The sequence below is a fragment of the Gracilinanus agilis genome, chromosome 1 (assembly GCF_016433145.1).
Source record: "Gracilinanus agilis isolate LMUSP501 chromosome 1, AgileGrace, whole genome shotgun sequence".
Classification (NCBI taxonomy): Eukaryota; Metazoa; Chordata; class Mammalia; order Didelphimorphia; family Didelphidae; genus Gracilinanus; species Gracilinanus agilis.
The window spans coordinates 191,927,297-191,947,541 of record NC_058130.1 but is presented as its reverse complement, the minus strand read 5'-3'; the positions used below and the strand labels follow the sequence as shown (position 1 = coordinate 191,947,541).

General features: G+C 34.9%; 1 protein-coding gene across 1 annotated transcript in view; it reads right to left on the bottom strand.

Annotated features, from left to right (window-relative positions):
* Positions 1-18,557: 18,557 nt before the first annotated feature.
* The window catches only part of CFAP95 (cilia and flagella associated protein 95), a 76,861-nt gene continuing 75,173 nt past the window's right edge, over positions 18,558-20,245 (bottom strand). Inside the window, exon 6 of the mRNA XM_044657366.1 lies at positions 18,558-18,743. Within this exon, the coding sequence (XP_044513301.1) occupies positions 18,558-18,743 (186 nt within the window). The remainder of the gene's footprint in view (positions 18,744-20,245) is intronic.

Genomic DNA, 20,245 nt, shown 5'->3' with positions numbered 1-20,245 from the left:
TTATCCAAAAGAGATAAAAGAAAGAGTAAAGGACCCCCATATGCAAAATTATTTACACCAGCAATTTTCATAGCAGCAAAAAACTAGAAACCAAGGGGATGCCCATCTACTGGGGAATAGGCAAATTATGACATAGGAATTTGATGAAATACTATTGTGCTATAAGAAATTAAAATAGATAGATAGATAGATAGATAGATAGATAGATAGATAGATAGATAGATAGATAAGATAGTTTCAGAAAAACCTATGAATGCCTGGTCCTTTGTTCTTATAATGATAATAATTTGATCCATTTTGGTACGGTCTGCCCTAAATTTCTCTACCATCATAGAAACTGGATCACCATGGTTTCTTCATTCATTATCCTCAATCTAGTCAGATATTCTAAACTTGCATCTCCATGAGCATCAGGTTTATGAGAGCTCTTAGTCCTTTTACCACATCCATCTTTCCTATTGGAGGCTGCCAAAGACAGTAACCACATCAATGAAGTGAAAAGAGTCTGAATTGAGTAGCAAATATGACATTTGGGAATATTCTTTGGATTTAAATTATCCTTGGTGTTCCTTATCACCAAGAATTCATTTCATTCCAGCAGCTATTGTATAAGAAATACAATAGATTCTGTCTGAATTGATGCAGATTAAAATGAGAAAATCTAGAAGAATGATTTATTCAGTCACATTAAAAAGAAAAATAACTTTGAAAGACTTTAGAACTCTGATCAATGCAATAGTAAACTCTATCTCAAGAGCACGCAAGATGATATAAACTACTCACCTCCTGAAACTAAGGAGACGGACTTCAGAACACAGAATAATATATATATATATATATATATATATATATATATATATATATATATGGACATGGTCAATGAAAGAATTTGCTTCATTTGATTATATATATATATATATTTATATATATAAATATATATATTTAGGAGGATTTTCTTTTTATTCTGTCATGAGAGGGGATTGGAAAGGAGAAGAAATAGATGCTTGTTAATTGTAAAAATAGCAAAATTAAACTTTATAAAAAGAATTTTGTTTCCTCCCATGAATGGGATCCATTCTTCAAGTGGTCTTTTATAAAATCATGTGTGGAATACATCTAAGTCAGTCCTTGCTAAACTGGCACAAGGGACACAGATCCTGACCTTACATTTCTAGGAAAACTAGGAATTTTGTGAGGGAGGAAGCAAAGGACAGAGAATTATAACTAGCAATTTTGGCATTTAAGGAAGCTACTGCCTGTGATAAATGTCACCAAATGCACTTAAATCAACTTTGCAAGTTATAATGTAAAAAATAATATAAAAAGCAACTAAGATAAATTCAATTAAGTTGAGTTAATTACTATTTATAATAGTTTAAGGGAAAGAATCTCAGAACTAAGAGGAAGTTCAGAAATTATCTTGCCCAATCCCTGGCATTTGGGAAAACCATGATCTTTATGTTCCTCCAAAGATACTTCAGCAACATTCCTTCCCATACAATAAGAGACTGGAAGATAGCACTGGAATCATTGCAAAGGAAACATGGAAGAGAAGCTAGTGTTTCTAGATAAGAAAGGGGATTTCTCCTTAAAAGGAGAGACAGATGGGCCAGATTATAGTTTTCTGTACAGACAAGAGGGAATAAAGGAAAAATCAAACAGGCTAGTATTCTCCACCCCCAGAACCACTGGAAATCTGAACACTTCTTTTAGACTCAACCAGCATATAAATTCACCATCTCCTTCTATTCTATACTGAAGGAATATATTTTTGCATCCTCTACATTTCTCCCACTGAAGCAAAACCCAAGTGAACTCATGTTAGTTACCACTCCAGGGGCAGGACACTATGTAATCTATATCATCTGTATTTATTTGCATGTGATAAATTGTAATCTAAGATCCATCCCTAAATTGGAAAAAATTGCTAGAATGAAGACTTGGTATGAAAACTAGCCCCAGATAAGACTAACCTTGACCTTTCTCCACACTAGAAAATGAAGCTTATCTAGCAAAGAAAATGGTATTCTTTGGGTGAAAAAGATTTTACATTTGATTTATCCTAGTAGGCAATAACTAGTATTAAATATATCAGAGTAATAAATGAAACCACTTTATCTTTAGAATCTTCAGAAGTAACTCTATTTATTATTCCTTTTATATAAGTACATCTATGCCTTGTATTTCTGCAGATCCAAGTTCTAAGCCTCCTTTCTTCCCTCATTACATACAGATGGAGTTACTTTCAAGTACCAGAACTGAATCATTCTGTCAACCTTAGTATATTTAAAATAAGACCTGAGTGGCTCTGGAAATCCAAACTGAATCATCAAAAAGATCTAGGTAAGAGTATCAAATTGCCATTCAGCAGTATGCCCTGGGGAAGTAGTCTCAAGACTAGGAGCTTCTTTTTCCATCTATAAAATGGGGATAAGCATACTTATATTATTTCATAGTTATTGTAAAGATCAAATGACGTAAGTTGCTTTGAGCATGGCACAACTCAATACCAATATAAGCTGTTATTATTCCTTATATAATAGCTGCTGACATGAATTCCATAGTGAAAAAGACAATTTAAACCAAAGAATGTTCACAAATGTTATATTTGCTACTCAATTCAAACGTTTCCCCCTTCCTTGATATGGCTACTATCTTTGTCAGCCTCTGATAGGAAAGTTGGATGTGGGGAAATGGCCTAAGAGCTGTCATAAACCGGATTCTCAGGGAGATGTAAACATTGAAATATCTGAAAAACTGAAGGTAATGAATGAGCAAGCAATAGTGTTCCAAGACTATGAGGGTGGAGGAAATTGGGGCAGATCCTACCAAGTTGAAATGGCTTGGAGTTTAAAACTGGTAATGGATTATGCTTTCTGCCCAAGGATTTACCCTAAAAAACTGAGTATGATATTATGTAGCTATGGGGAGAAAATATGGACCATTAATAGATTAAAACACCCTTAAACATTGCTATTGAATAGATCAGAGCTGAGCAGAAACTTTGAAATACAAACATGGAAGTCAAGAAAAATCTAAAAAATAAAAATATATAAATAATTGGATGCACTAAATAATGATGGATTGTTTAAATTTGAATATGAAGGAAAAAAGACAAATAACCATTCAGGTTTTCACCAGCTCCAATGGTCACAGAGAGAATTAAGCACCATATTAAAAAGGCACTAGCTGTAACTTTGCTCTATTTTGTTGGTTTTAAAAGAAAGGAAAAGAAACATAATATGGAAGAGATGAGGAAAAAGAAAGAGAAATTGTGGCACATAAAAATAATATAGAAACAAAGAAAAAAGCAGAGTGGGACAGGCTTTTCTTGAACCTCTCATACTTGAACCAAAGGAGAATTAAATATACACACAGATGTTTTAAATTTGTTATATTAAAGTTCCCATGTATTATTTGACTACGCACACACATACACACACATCCCACAACCACCACCACCATGTACTACACATTTCTATTCATCAGTTCTTTCTCTGGAAGTGAAAGTTAATAGTTGTTCTTGAAAAAAATGTTTCTGTTACTGTATATGATATTCTCATTTCTGCCTACTTCGCTCTTCATAATTTCAAGTAGGTTCCATGTTTTAAAAAATTAACCTGCTCATCATATTTTACTGCACAATAGTATTCCTTCACAATAATATACCATAGTTTGTTTAGTCATTCCCCCATGAATAGGCATTTCCTTAATTTCCAGTTCTTTGCCACCAAAAGAGCTACTATAAACTTTGTAGAACAAATAGATTCTTTTTATTCCCCCCTGATCACTTTAGGAAATAGGCCCAATAGTGGTATCACAGTTTCTATTAGAAAGTGATACAACCATTTTGGAAAGCACCTTGAAACTACACCCCAAAATTCACTAAACTTCAAGTCTTCTGATATAGAAATATCACTCCTAGGAATATAAAGTCCAAAAGATTAAAGAGGGAAATGATCCAAATGTAAACATTTTTATAACTGCACTTTTTTATTATAGCAAAGAACTAGAATTATATTGAGTGCCCATCAACTTGAGAATGACTGAGCAAATTATAGTATGGGAATGTAACAGAATATTATTGTGCAGTAAAAAACCATGAAAAAGCCTTCTCGATAATGTAAAGAGCAAAGCAAAGATGTCCATTATCATTACTATTATTCAATATTGTATTAGAAATGCTAGCTATAGCAATAATACAAGAAAAAGAAATTGAAGGAATTAGAATAGGCAATGAAGAAGTGAAACTATCACTCTACAAATTATATGATGGTATCAGAGAATCAACTAAAAAATTTGTTGAAACAATTAAAAACTTCAGCAAGAATTGCAGGATATAAAATAAACATTAGCATTTCTACATGTTACCAAAAAAACCAGCAGGAAGAGATAGAAGGAGAAATGTCACTAAAAATAAATACAGACAATATAAAATATGAAGACAAACAGAAGAACCATATGAAGACAGTTACAAAATACTTCTCACACAAATAAAGACAGATAAAAACAACTGGAGAAATACTAATTGCTCTTTGGTTAGGTCAAGTAAATATAATAAAAATGACAATTGTACCTAAATTAATAATTTTTTCAATACCATACCAATTAAATTACCAAAACATTATTTCATACAGTTAGTAAAAACTTTTAAAATTCATCTAAAAGAACACAAGGTTAACAATATCAAGGAAATAAAAATTTTAAGTGTGAAGGAATGTAGCCTAACAGTACCATATTTCCAAAGCAGTAATCATTAAAACAATCCACTATTGGGTGGTAGTTTAGTGGAATAGATTATGTACACAATAGATAGTATTAAATTACTATAATAACCCAGTGTTTGATAAACCCAAATATCCAAGCTTTGGGGACAAGAACTCAATATTTAACATCTGCTTAGCCTAGCAAAACAGAGAAGGAAAAAATATGAGTAAACAACAAAAAAGAAGAAAAGAAATGACAATTGACAGCTTCTTTCCAGGAAATGAGAAGAGAGCAAATGAAATAGAAGAAGAGGAAGAATCCCCAATGAATTGGACACAGGCTTTGAAAGATCTCAAAATTAAATTAATTCAAGAACTTCAGGAACTCAGAGAGGCTGAAGACAATTTGAAAAAAGGAAATACATGAACTAAAACAAGAAAATAAGGTATTAAAAGCCAGAATTGACCAGCTTGAAAATGAAGCAAAGAAGGCAAAAGATGATCTACAAAGAAAATAAGACCAGAAGGAGCAGGATGACCAAAGAGCTAGGGATGAAATTCAGTCTTTAAAAAATAGAACTCAACAACCAGAAGCAAATTATTTTATAAGGCAGCAAGAATATATACAACAAAATTTTTTAAAAATGAAAAAATTGAGGAGAATATGAAACATCTCATTGATTCAATCAAAGATCTGGAGAACAGAGCTATAAGAGACAATTTAAGAGTTATTGGTTTACCAGAACATCATGACAAAAGAAAAAGTTTAGACATCATCCTACAGGAGATTATCCAAGAAAACTGCCCTGACATTCTCAAACAAGAGGGGAAAGTAGAAATTGAAAGAATCCACAGATCACCTCCTACATTTAATCCACAACTGACAACTTCCAGGAATATTATAGCCCAATTCAAAAACTACCAGACCAAGGAAAAAACATTACAAGCTACTAAAAAGAAGTCATTCGAGATACCAGGGAACCACAGTTAGAATAACACAGGATGTGCCTGCATCTACATTGAAGGACTGGAAGGCATGGAACACAATATTCTGGAAAGCAAGAGAAATGGGTCTACAACCAAGAATCAACTATCCAGCAAAACTGACTATATTTTTACGGAGGAAAGTATGGTCATTCAATAAAATTGAGGACTTCCAAGTATTCATAAAGAAAAACTGGACTTAAACAGAGAGTTTGCTGCCCAAACACAGAACTCAAGAGAATCACCAAAAGGTAAATTAAGAGAGCAGGGAGGGGGGATCTTTTCTTTAAGGGACCCAATAAGTTCAATCGATTTGTATCCCTAGAAGAAAAGAAGATATTGGCAAATATTAAAAATTATGATTATCAACAGGGTAACCAGAAGTTTACATAGAAGGAACAGTGACAAACTGTATAAGACAAAATGTCAAGATATATATATATGTATATGTGTGTGTGTGTGTGTGTATAAATATATACAAAACTAGAGGGAAAAAAGAAGGTAATATTAAGAAAATTGGGAAAACAAACAAATGGAGTAAATTTATATTCCATAAAGAAGTGCATGGGGTGAACAGGGAAGAATAACAATACACTGGAAGGGTAAAGATGTTGGAGAGAGGAAATATTTAATACTTAAGTGCATTGAAATCAACTTAAAGAGGGAAGAACAATCAGATCCTTTGGGGTAGAGAATTGATTTGCATCCTATAGAGAAGTAGAAGGGTAACAAAAGGACTGGTGGGGAGGGAAGCAACAGTAGGAAGGGAAAGGGCGGGGGTTGGGAGGGTTGCTTAAAAAGACCCTAAAGAAGAATAAGAGGGGAATAAGAAAGGAGAGGGGAGAAAGAGAAGTACAATAAGGGAGGGGATTAGGGGAACTGATTAAAAACAAAACACTGGTATAGAAGGAAATAGTAAAAGAAGAAAAGGCAGGACAAGAAGAGAGAATCAAAATGTCTGGAAACACACAGTTGATAATTATAACTCTGAATGAGAATGGGATGAACTCACCCATAAAACGGAAGCAAATAGCAGAGTGAATTAGAAATCAAAATCCTACCATATGTTGTCTAAAGAAACACACATGAAACAGGCAGACATACATAAAATAAAAATGAAAGGATGGAGCAAAATATATTGGGCTTCAACTGAGAAAAAGAAGGCAGGAGTTGCAATCATGATTTCTGACAGAGCCAAAGTAAAAATAGATCTGGTTAAAAGAGATAGGGAAGGTAATTACATCCTAATAAAAGGCAGGGAAGGTAATTACATCCTAATAAAAAAAAAATGTGTGTCGGCTACTGGGGGCGGGGGCTGGGGGAAGAGAGAGCAAGAACATGAATCATGTAACCATGGAAAAAATTTTTCTAAAAAATTTTTTTAAAAAAGACTATTGATGATTCACATTCCCTAAGATGATGGACTAGAAGTAAAAAATGAGAGGTACCTTTTTATAATCAATACTTACATTTGCTTTGATTGATACAAGTCAATGCATTTGTTTTAGTTGACAATATTTGTTACAAAGAAGGGCCTTTATTGGCAGAAGGAAGTTATTGGATAGAGCAGGATGTAGATAATGACAAAATTAAATGAAGAAAAGAAACTAACTTGTCAAAAAACACAAAAAAGCAAAAGTAGGTTTAACTATGTAGGAAATTCTGCATTAAATTTAACATATACTTCATTTTAAAATTTTTATTTTTCCCTAATTACATGTAAAAACCATTTCCAACCTTTTTCAAAGAATATTGAGTCTTGAATTCTCTCCCTACCTTACAACCCTTGAGATGGTAAGCAATCTGATGTAGATTTTACCCGTGCAAACATAACATATATTTTTAAAAGAAAATTGTTCAGAATAGAAATTCATAATGTCAAATACAATTTTTTCTATTCTTTTTATATATGGAGATATTCATATTTCTTGATACTTGATTAGTGGAAAATAAAAAGAAAACTTTTAAAAAAGCGAAAGCATTACCATATTTATCACAGACAAAGCCCTATGAAGGACCAAAGTGGTTTGCTTTTGCTGAGCTTTTTCTAATGGCTCAAACTTACCTCAATTTAATTCTAGGCTGAACGCTGGTCAATGAAACTGGGGCCATAAAACAAAAACAAAACAATATTTTTATCTGACTGTTTAGAGAATGGTAATGGGGTTTTTAGTCTTATATTTAATACCCTCAGGAGCTATTTCTTACCTACTGTCTTAGAATGGATACTAAGTACTAGTTCCAAGGTATAAGAGTGGTAAGGGCAATTGGGGTTGTGATTTGCCCAGGGTCACACAGCTAGGGAGTATCTGAGAACAGATTTGAACACAGATCCTCCTGACTCTAAGTCTTGTGCTCTATCCACTGTGCTACCTAGCTTCCTCCAAGATTAATCTTAAAAAAAAGACCATAACTTCAATCTTAGAATCAATACCGTGGGGAAAAAAAATAATCAATACTGTGTATTACTTCCAAGGCAGAAGAGAGGTAAAGGCTAGGTAATAGGGATTAAGTGACTTGCCCAGGGTCACATAGCTAGGAAATATCTGAGGCCAGATTTTAATCCAGGACTTCCCATATCCAGGCCTGGGTCTCTATCCACTGAACTACCTAGCTACCTCTAGTAGCACCCTCACTATAACTGTAGGGAGCTGTAAATGCACATAGCAACACAAGTGACCTAGTTGAAGAGGAACAATACAGACATGCACAAGACAGAAGCCAAAGTCAAAGCCGATCCTGAGAGAGAAGCAGGAGCCCAGAAGGCTAAGAGGCAGGCACCAAGGTCCAAGGAGCCCCAGTACAATGTAGGATTTTGTCTGCCTCTAGATGGAAGTCTCCTAGGAGCTCATTTGGCTTTAAGGACTCTTACAATGAGGGCAATCAAGCAATCCACTAGCACACACATCAGCATCAAAGCAGAAAGAGGAAATCATTATTCTATCTACATTTAAGGAACCTAAGAAGCCTGTGGAAGAGGACTAAGTGTAGTGAAATATGTGCTTAGAGGGTACCAGCCAGCACTCCAATAATGTGCACCTACTTCATCTTAAGGAAGAAAGAGTACAGTGGGCCCCTCCAAACCCCAACAAATGAAGGGCATCTAACATTTTGTCCCTGAGTTCCTCCATCCCACTAAAGTTTTTCTGTTTCGATCCTTCTTTATTTCCAGGAATGTCTCAGTGCCCAATTCTGAACTGAATATTCCTGGAGATGATCCAAGACGAACTTCTCACAAATACTCTGCTTCTAGTCAGTGCTTTGACCCATCTTGATCCCAGAGGGCTAGTGACAAAGAATTTTACCCATCTTCTGAGAGAACAGGAGGGGCTCAATACAAACAATGAATGAAACTAACAATTTGAGCCATGACCTAAGTGGGCATTTTGCCCAATTAGGGATATTTGGTTTAAGTGTTTTGTTTCCTTTGGGGGAGGGGGAACAGGGAGTAGGAGGGAATATAGAATTTTGTTCATTGAAAAAATAAGATAAAATCTATTAAAATATTTTATGAGAAAAAAAAGAATACAGCAAAGTTCAAAGGTGGCTATTAAGCTTTGTCTATTGCCCATCCGCATCAGATAGCTTAATGATGTCCATCTTCCCACAAGGAGACATTTTCAAATAATCAAGAGTTTGACACTCAGATTTTCATAGATTATCACTCTTGAAGATATAGTATTAAGTCTAGGTATTTAGCATTTGAACTTTAAAGACTATAAAATTCAAGGCAAAATCTTTCTCCATTAGCACATGTGATATTTAGGAAATCTAGACAGATATAGTATTTCTTTGGGGGGCATTTCTTCTAAAGCAAACCCCAAATTTATGAGAGACTAATACTCCAAATCTTCCATAGTCACTGAAATCTACAATCCTTTTATGTCCCCAAGAGCAGCATGACACAGTGGTCAGAGCTCTGGGCCTGAGTAAGGAGAACTCTTCTTCCCGAGTTCAAATCTGGCCTTAAACTCTAGCTGTGTGACCCTGAGCAAGTGCTTTAACTCTATTTGTCTCAGTTTCCTTCATCTGTAAAATGATCTGGACAAGAAAATTTTCTTTGCCAAGAAAGCCCTAAATGTGGTCATGAAAAGTTGGACAATGATTGCATAGTAACAAAACTCACCTCCTCAGTGCATGCAGTCACCAAGAACGTTGCCTTTTTGACCTCAGTTCCCTCTCAGCCCATTCTCTCTGTTATTTAACTCTCTGGTCTCAGTTTGCTCATCTGTAAAATGGGAATACCCCTCTCTAAGATTACAAATTGTATAACAGTTGCCAATCTACACTGGTACAGGGAATTTCTCCAGTGAGAGTTCCCTAAGGTCAGTGAAATAAGAGATTGTCTTCAAAAGTTCCTGCCTCGTTGGATTGTGGTAAGCATCAGAAGAGAAGAAGTAAATTAAGTGCTTTATATTACAAAGCTCTTTATTAATGTCAGCTAGCAATTATATTGTTGTTCTTGTTGTTGCTCTTGTATCATTCCTTGTTTCATTCTTCTCCCAGTACTCAGGACAGGTAATAAAAGGCAGCCAATTTGGGGTCCGTTATCAGGAAACCTGGGAGAGAAGACTAGTGGAGGAGGAGGGAGAGTTGAGCACTCCCTTTATGGCCCAAGGAAATGTTTCTTTTTGCTGGTTAGCAAACAGTAGGCTCAGATGGCGATCAACTAATATATTTAGAGAGGACCAGACCTGGAATCAGAAGGACCTGCATTCAAATCTGGCCTCAGACACTTCCTAGCTATATGATCCTGGATAAATCACTTAACCCCCATTGCGTAACCCTTACTGCTCTTCTCTCAAGAACTGATACTAAGACAGAAGGTAAGGGTTTTATGAAAAAGATATATTTATATCTTCAACTTATCTTGGAATGGATGAAAAATGTATATGAATATGTTAGCATTATGACTATACAGGAGAATATGTATATGTCTATATAGAAGAATATTATACATTATATATATTGTGTATAGTATATATAGTATGGCATAGTATTATACAGTATATGTAATAAAGAAGTATAGTAATATGCATAAATATTTATTAGTATAAATTTTAAAATTTTTATTAGTATAAATTTAAAAAATTTTTTAAATTTAAAACATGTTTATATATCATACTAATAAAAGCTTATCTTTATAGAGTATTTTAAAATTTACAGTGTTTACATGTTTTTTTTTTCATTTGATTCTTATAATAACCCAGGGAGGTAGGTGCTATTATTATCCCTATTTTATAGATGAAGAAACTGAGGCAGGAGTTAAGAGACTTGTCCAGGATCACATAGCAAGTAAGTGTCTAAGGCAGCATTTGGACTTAAGTCTTCCTGATTCCAGGCCTAATGTTCTCTCTACTGTACCACCTGGCCTCATACACACATGCATGTGCACACACATACACAAATTGAAAAGTACCGTTTAATTGCATAGAGTCTGGAAAACAGACACTATTCATCTGCTTGATATTTCTAGAGTGGGCCATTAGGTCAAATTTTTCATTGATTAAAGATGTCACCTCCCAAGTGTTCTTGGGCTTAGTGCAGTCAGTGTAATGCCATACACAAACGGGAGCATCTGAAGGACTTGATATTCTGCAAAGAATCCTCTTCTCCTTAGACACTATGCTAGACCTCCTCCATGACAATGGTAGACACATCTTGCTTTATGCTTCACTTGATATTAGTAATGCGTTGGAGAACAAAAATTAGTGGGGTAAAGAGTTCTGCAACATTCATAGGTGGAACTGTGTGTGTTTTTAATTCAAATATGGCTTTAGATTTAATCTCCCATCCACTGTTTTCAAGGAAATCAGTTTTATTCTTCAAAATGCTTTTTATTAAACAAAACGGGGTCCTTTAAATTCACCTAAAATGTAGCTAATCTTGATTTCCTGTTTTATTTTATTTGCAGAAAATCCCTCTTTGACATGGCAATAGTCAACCAGCAATGTCTGGATTCCACTTGGCCTACTATTGCTTTTCCATAGTGGAGATTTCTTGATGGAATTGTTTCCTGTACTTAACATTTATGGTTTCTGTGAAATTCAAATGTGAGTCCAAAAAAATAAGTTTTATGTAATGTTACATCCCATAATTCTCCAAACAATGTTATCACTGAAAACTTCTTGCTAATATCATTAATAATAACTAGCAATAATATAGCACATTAACACCTACTTTACAAATTCTTTCTCATTTTAACCATTCAACTCCCTAGGAGGTAGATGTTATCATTCCCATTTTATTAATGAGAAAATTGAGATAGATGGAAGCTAAAGGACTTACCCAGAGTTACAAAGCTACTAAGTGTATGGGAACACATGTGAACTTAGGTCTTCCTGATGTTAGGTTTAGTATTTTATCCACTATGCCACCTAGCTGTCTCAAAAACTCTTTACTTTTTTAAAATTATCTCCATATGATAATACATGTATAACTCAGGAGAATTGCTTGTCAACTCCGGAAGGGGAAGGAGACAACATGAATCATGCAACCATGGGGAAAAAAAATTTTTAATTATCTCCATGGAACTCCTACAATTTCCATAAACTTTTCTTCAAAATATTGATCTCTCGTCAATGCTTCCTCTTCAATTTAGCCTCACAGATTCTTGGACATTTTTCATATGAAGAAAATCAGCACTAGTGTTTTTCACTAACCCAAGTATAATGTATATGAAATGGCAAAAATTTTTTTCAGAACTAAAAAATGACTCTCGTTTCATTTATCTTTCCTGGAATAAATTCTTTCCTTTGATGCCAATATATTTTAGTGTACATGGGGATTTTTCATTTCCTTGTCCCATTTAAAAATAAAGTGGTAGTGTTTGGCATACCCAAATAGTAAGCCCAGTTTAAAAAAAGCAGTCACTTTCAGATCCCCACAGGTATGCCAAGAATACTTTTTTATATTTATTGTTCCTGTAAAGGAGTTTCATATTTTAGACACAAATGTAATGACTCTTTGCAGAAGGGTCCATCCTTTTGGTATAGGATCTAGTAGTTTAATATTTGGAAAAGGTCATTTAGATCAGCTTGAATAAATTGGTCTTTGAGACAGAAAGGTTAATTTAAATGGAGGAATCGCCACTTTGCTGATCTCCTACCTTGCCATGCTGGATTCATCATTATAATCTGAGTCACTGGTTTCATCTTCTTCATCCAAATTTCTCATTGTTTGGATACAAATAGCTCAGTCTTGTAGCTGATGTTAGATTTGATAGAATTTGTATGGTGTTTCAGATTTGGAGGTAGTACCTGACACATTTGTTAACTAATCAGTAAATATTGACCAAGTACCTCCTTTTGTGTCTAGTGCCAGGGAAATAAATATAAATACAAAGAATGAAATGATCCCTGTCTTCAAGGACCTTACATTCTAATAGGAGAAGTATGTATAAATTAAGAACAAATTAAGCAAAAAACAACAACAATAATCTGTTGAGTGGTTTTGTTTTTGCCAAATTATAAGAACTGAAAACAGTATGTGACAAGATCTAGATATCAGTTAGTAGTCCAATACAAGGGGTCTAATGCAAGAGAAGGGTTCAAGTCTTACCCTGGTCATCTATTTTTAGAATTCAAATAGAGTATATACTAGAGGAATAAAGTTTCATCTCAGTATTTTAAATTAGTCACATACCTTAAAAATATCCAGATCACTGATAATTTGCTAAGCAACAATAAGTTTAAATAACACATATATTTAGGATTAGAAATCACTAATTATGGTTACCAAATGGTACCTGGTGTAAACTTGACAGAACAGTATTCTGAGAGTTTTTCTACACTACCAATTGATACTGGATTTGTCCCAGTCTGCCCCATCACTGAAGGCATAAGCCAGAACTTCATGGGGCATGAAAACAAGTCAACTAGTGACTTCTCACTACCCACCCCCACCCCCACCCATCTCTCCACACTCCTCAACAAGCCACACTTTATCACAACTTCATTCTGCAAAATTCATATCAAAATTCACATCGTTCAATCAGCAGTGGTAGATGACGGATCTTATTCCCATTTTCAAATTTGGTATCAAAAATATGTACAAAACATATTTCCATATTTCCAAATGTGTGTTCAACAATATAATCAGGGATATTTTAGTCTATTTCCATATCTTTTAGGAGATCTTGTGTAATTATAAAATATGCATAGGAGGCAATTTGCTAGAAAAGAAACTTTGAAGCATTATTTTGCTCTAACAAATCAAAATTTTTATAGCAAAAATAATAAGCACAGCAGGATTTTCCATTTTCTATTATATTAAGTCAGGTGATGATAAAAACAAAATGTTGTGGAATATCAGTTACAAAAATCTGCCTCTTACTTTTTAATATCCCCATCAAAGATGAACTCATGTGTGTGTTTGTGTATGTATGTACATTTTCTTGTAAAAATTGTAAATAAATTAGAAAGTGGGGCACATGTACTTTTTTTGCCTTCTCCCCATATGCTGTTTTAGTACCTTTCCCTTCTCTCAGATTAATCTAGAACAGCTACTTTTCATATCTTTATTTTCTTCAATTTCTTGCCTAATCATTTGCCCTTAAGGCATATCCAAGACTATGATGTAAGGTTATAAACTCTGTATCTCCAAAATCTTGATAGTGAGATTGCTCCCACCTGCCATGTTTCATCTATTTGTTGTCCTCTCTCCAGTTCCATCCTTAAAAGCCCTTGGAATGATTTTGTTTAGTTGGGTCTCTCATCAAGCTTTCCTTAAACTTCTTTCTCTTTCCTCCTACCATTCCCCTCTGCTTCCTCCTGATCTGAAAGGATTTTATTCATAATATTTTACACCTCTATGATTTTATAAACAAATTTTTTAAAAACAAATGTATATTCTAGATTAGTGTTACCAACAGTAATCCTAAATGAACATTTGATTATTGGACCACTAAGGAAGTTTTTAAGTACTTTTGGTTTCCACCTTAAGACAACTCATTTACATTTGTTAAAATTCTATTTAAAATTGCTTTAATCAATGCTAATGTCCTTTCTTCCATCTAGTTCCCATTTTGAGCATCAACCTTGTTAAACTATGTCAGAAGGGAAAGAGAGAGGGAAGGAGACAGTTGAGGCAAGTAGGTAAAGTACAAATGTTTCTTCTTTCCAAATTTTATCTAGGGCCAATGGTACCAGTTCTGTTACTCAAAACTGTCTTACAGATAACCTTTACAAGTTATTGGACCTTGATCTAGAACAAGATTTCCTACCTATGGCCCAGAATCTCATGAGGCTGTAGATAAGATTCCAGGGGCTGCATGAAATTGGATGGCAGAAAAAAGTTACATCTAAATTATTTCTTTTTTTGTCCTTTAATATTTATTACCAATTACATGTTATAACAAATTTCCACACAAGTTTTCCTTAAGTTACATGATTTAACTTATCTCCCTCCTTCCCTTCCTTTATCCCTTCTGGTGCTAGCAGGAAATTCAATCTGGGTTATTCAAGAATTATCATATAAATAATATTTTCATATTGTTCATTTTATATAAATGGATAATCTTATAAAACCAAAACCCCAAAACATAAACCCAAATAAACAACTGAAAAATCATATGCTTTCATCTGCACTCTGCCTCCAACAGTTCTTTCTCTGAAGGTGGATAGCATTCTTCGACATAAGTCCCTCAGAATTGTCCCAGATCATTGTATTGCCCGTAATAATTATTAAATCTATCACAGTTGATCATTTCACAGTATTGCTGTTATAATGCGCAATGTTTATTGGTTCTGTTTATTTCACTCTGCATCTGAAATGATCCTGTTCATCATTCCTTACAGCACAATAGTATTCCATAACCACTTTATTTCATTTTGGTTTGTGATCTTATGTTTTTATTTTATACACTTAAGGAGTCACACACACACACACACACTCTAATTCTTGTCCTAAAACCTGCCATTAAACATCAGAGATGTTTAAGTTGCATTTCCCAGTGATGATGGGATGATGTACTTGAAAGCAGTGAGAGACAAACGCAATCATCTTGCTATAAAATATCGTATATGGTTCAGATGCTTGGCTCTTTAAAAGAACTCTCATTACAAATGCTTAGAATTTTGAAATAAAGATAATTATAGCCAATAATTATTAAGGATAACATAAGAAAGTAATTTAATAGAAAAAATTAGTCTTCTAATTAAATACATTGACACTTGAATGAATTTATACTTTTATTAGGGTGAATATTCCTTCTACCAATGAAAATCCCAATGCCTATTTCCCTTCTCTGCGTGTGCTATTTTTGGGTTTCTATAAATCTTCCCCCCAAAAAAGTCACCTGACACACTGCTGTTTTCTCTAATTTTTATATCTTTGGGGCAACAGGCTGCTCCTCTGTTTTTCATTCTTGTTACATGACCAGTACACAAACTCTTTGAGCCCAACACACATATGGCCAGAAGTCATCACTGGTAATATGCTGCACCCTTTCTTCTATTCTTACTCTTCCATCTTTTCATTGCTATTTGTGTTTCCTAAAATTTGATTCTTATAAGATTATGGTGTTCCATGCTTCAATGGAAAAAATATACTAAAGAAGAGTTTGTGGCAGAAAATAGTTCTGGATCAATAAAAAACACTTTAAAATTTTTTGTAAATTTATTCAATTCTGAGCCACTTTATGCATAAGTTATACACATATACATACACTCATAGATGTAAATATGAAGGACCCCTAGCTCCAGACCCAACAGATTTGGGTATATTTTTGTGGATGTCTGTCTGGATTATAGTCCCACTCAGGTAAATTAGGCAATGAGTGCTGTTGGCTCAGTTTATTCCCTGAAAGGGCCTTCAGCTCCCCTGAAAATACTAATGGTAACAATATATCAACTACAGGAAAAATTTTATCTAACCTCAAAAAAAAAATGAGATCACACCCAAGTCCCTTGACCATCAAGAAACTACCCTCCGTTTTTCAGAGTGTATCAACCAAATCTCCCTTCTGGTGTGCCCCATAAAATCAGAGAATCTCAAGACTGGATGAGATCTCCTTCTATAACACACTCATTGTGGTCATCAAACCTCAACTTGAAGACCTCTAGTAAGGGATAGCAGGGGGGCCACTATTTCCAAAGCAATCTATACCAACCACTATTAGCTATAATTATTATGAAATTTTCCCTTGGATCTAATGAAAATGGGCCTCTCTGAAACTTTTACCAATTATTCAGAGTCCTGCCTTCTGGATTTAAATTGAGCATGTCTAGTCCTTCTTCTATATTATGCCCCTTCAAATTCTTGAAGATACCTATTACTATCCCACCTAAATCCTCTTTTCTCTAAAACTTCCAGTTCCTTCATCTAATCCTCATACCATCTGAGGGGTGTTTGGGGTATTCAGGGAGTTCGTCTACCCTAAGCATGTGAAGACTTCCCCCTGGTGGAATGGTGGAAAAGAACAATTTGTTCCAAGAGCCATAAAAGCAGGTGCCATGGAGTGCTTAGAGCTTGGTTAGACACTGGGGACACCAGTGTTACCCACTGCATCCCACGCTCATCACCAGTTGTCTTGCCGCTGGACTTGGATGAGAGAGTGAGGTCAACAATTTGGCTGTGCAATTCTGCCTCATTTAAATCCAGTTCACATGTAAGGCAAGACATCACTCTCAGGATGTCCCTGGTCCTCTTCGAAAATAAAGAATGAATAACAACAACATATGGTACACTCTCAAAACCCTTCAATCCCTTGGTCTATCTTCTAGCTTATCGATAGTCTTTTTTTAATGTAATATGTGGCTCTGAGCACAGAATCCCAGATGTGGCCTGAATGAAGCATAGTACAGGATTGCTATCAACTCCCTCTTGGGCTGTATACATTTTTAGTTTAGACTCTTTCTAAGTTCCATCTTTAGTTCAGGATATGTTTTTATTTCTTGTTAAATGAGTGTTCCTTCTAAATCCAGAAGCAGATTCTCCCTTAGGTGAGTACCTTTGGAGTCCTCTTTTAATGAGAGCAAAAGAGCTTCTCCAGACAAGGGGAAAGCAGCTCACCTGGACACCAGGGAGATAAAGCATCACATGGGAAAGTTTGGATTCAAATTTTAGCTCTGCTCTTTACTTCCTATGTGATCCTGGGCAAGTTGATTAACCTCCATTTGACCAAATTTCCTCTTATATAAACTGAAGAGGCTGGGCTAGATCAGGGCTGCTTAACCTTTTCTGTGACATCTGGCAAAGCCTCCTCATTCCTAAGAATAATGCTTTTAAATGTGTAAAATAAAATATGTAGGATTGCAAAGGAAACCAATTCTATTAAAATAGTCATCAGGTAGCATCATAGATAGAGTGCTGATAGAGCAGTGGATAGAGAGTTGATCAACAAGTATACTTATAGGTCTAGAGTCAGGAGGACCTGGGTTCAAATCTGCCTTCAGAAGTTTCCTAGTTGTGAGAACCTGAACAAGTCGCTTAACCCCATGTGTCTATCCTTTATCTTTCTATCTTAGAATTGCTACCAAGAGAAAATAAAGGTTTAAAAAAATAAAAAATACAGTTATCATAATATTTTAAAACATATTCATGCATACCAGGTTAAGAATCCCTAGATTAGATCACCTCAAAGTTTTCTAATATCTTCAACATTTAGCGATTTCTGTAATTTCTATAATGATTTCTATCAAATGAATTAGCATTTGTAAAACATTTTGTAAACTGTTAAATCGCTATGCACACACCAGAGATAATGATGCTGATGTTTAACTATCAAGTCCTGTATGAGAAGAAAAAATATGTTGTGGGAAACACTTTGGTTATATTTATTAGAACACTTAGTAAGTCATTAACTTGTTTATTGCTCTTTCACAAGAAATGCAATGAAAGAGGTACTTTTGTACAGAAGACACAGTGTTATTTCAGGAAAGGGAGGATAGGGCTAACTGATGGGAAGAGTGTTTGTTTTAAATCTGAATTGCCATAAATCCCACTCTCATCTTGCCATGAATGGATACCTGGTCTTTTATAACCTTCAACATCAGCGAACTGAGAACGGCATCTTCTGTGAACTACTGAGTACATGTCTTGGAGAGGCTGAATCTATGCAAATAAGAGAAATGTTATTGAAGTGAACCTGGGTCATTTATCACATTACTGCTATTAAACACATTAGTGGCACAGACAAAAATTAATTTCCAAGTAATTAAAAGATCCTATCTCCAAATAAAGTACTTAGCTGGAGAATCTGGCCAATATATTTACTAATATTTATAGGTGTAGAAAAGCGATTAAGTTCCTAGTTAGGGATACTATGCAAATATAAAGTGATTTTTTCACACCAAATCTTCTTAAATAATTTTAGAGTATATAAAGATTTTATTTAACATTTATGGCTATAAAAATCAAATTGGGATAATTACTACTTAGCCACTGCTCAAAATTTTAATTAATATAAATTATACACTTTCCAAAGAGTCATATTTTGGCCTTCCTTTATTCCATGGAGCAATGAAATCACATTTCCCAGGACAACTGTAAATTTCATACCCCGAAGGGAAAATGCAGCATCGCTTTCCTCCTGGGAATTTGTCTTAGCAAAACAAATATTGTTGTCTGAATACATCCCTACTCCTATACATCTAAGAATCCATTTGTAATAAATCAAGGCACTCTATTATTGTCCAAAGGAAATAATGATTGCAACAAGTTATTCATAATACTGCTGCTGACAGCAACCTGGACCATACCGGATCTTTGAACTAGTGAGCTAATGGCTACTTTCAATCAGTAGAGACAGAGACAGAAGGAAAGAGAGACAGAGACAGCCAGAGATAAGAGTGAAAGTAATATAAACTATACGCGTATTGTGGAGGTACCCTCTTCTCCTACTGTAGGGAATGGTTGACTACAAATGGCAGTTCCATGAGAATACTTAGTGATTTTAGAAAATAGAACAACTTTTGATGTGTAAGGAGTTTTGTGGTAAGCAGAAGCCAACCTAAATACAATAAGAAAAAAATTACAGAGTTATTGTTTAGGGAGTGAGCATGAGAAACTAAGAGGCATAAGGATAATAACATCTAAAACATAGTTTGGGGGGTCTCGTTATTTTGTGCCATTATCGTATTGGGGTGAGTAGGACAAAGTGGCTGCTGGGGCTCCTCACCCCTTACATGGCTTACAATGCTACAGAAGCAAAGGATGATGAGAGCTATGATCAATTCTAGTTTCAAAGCTTAGCTCAAAGTATCATCTAATTATGAATTGTTGGGTTTTCATCGTCTTTAGCATCATTTAATTATACCACATGCTTCTAGTTTTCCATCCACAGAGAAGAGAGAATTCTGTAGTTACCCAACTGCTCCCTTCCTTGCTGTCGGTCACAATTTGTTCCCTAAGTTGTCCCCTTCTGCCCCCAGGATGTCAGCTTTATAGTGACTATGGATTAAATAAATCATAACTATTCTTGAAATCCCTCCAGGCCAGGCATTCTCAGATTTGACCACTGGCTTGGATTATAATGCACATAATTTGCACCACACCTGACCCTCCGCTGCCCCCTGGTGCCCATTTATACCACAACCCCGCCTGGTCTGCAGGTT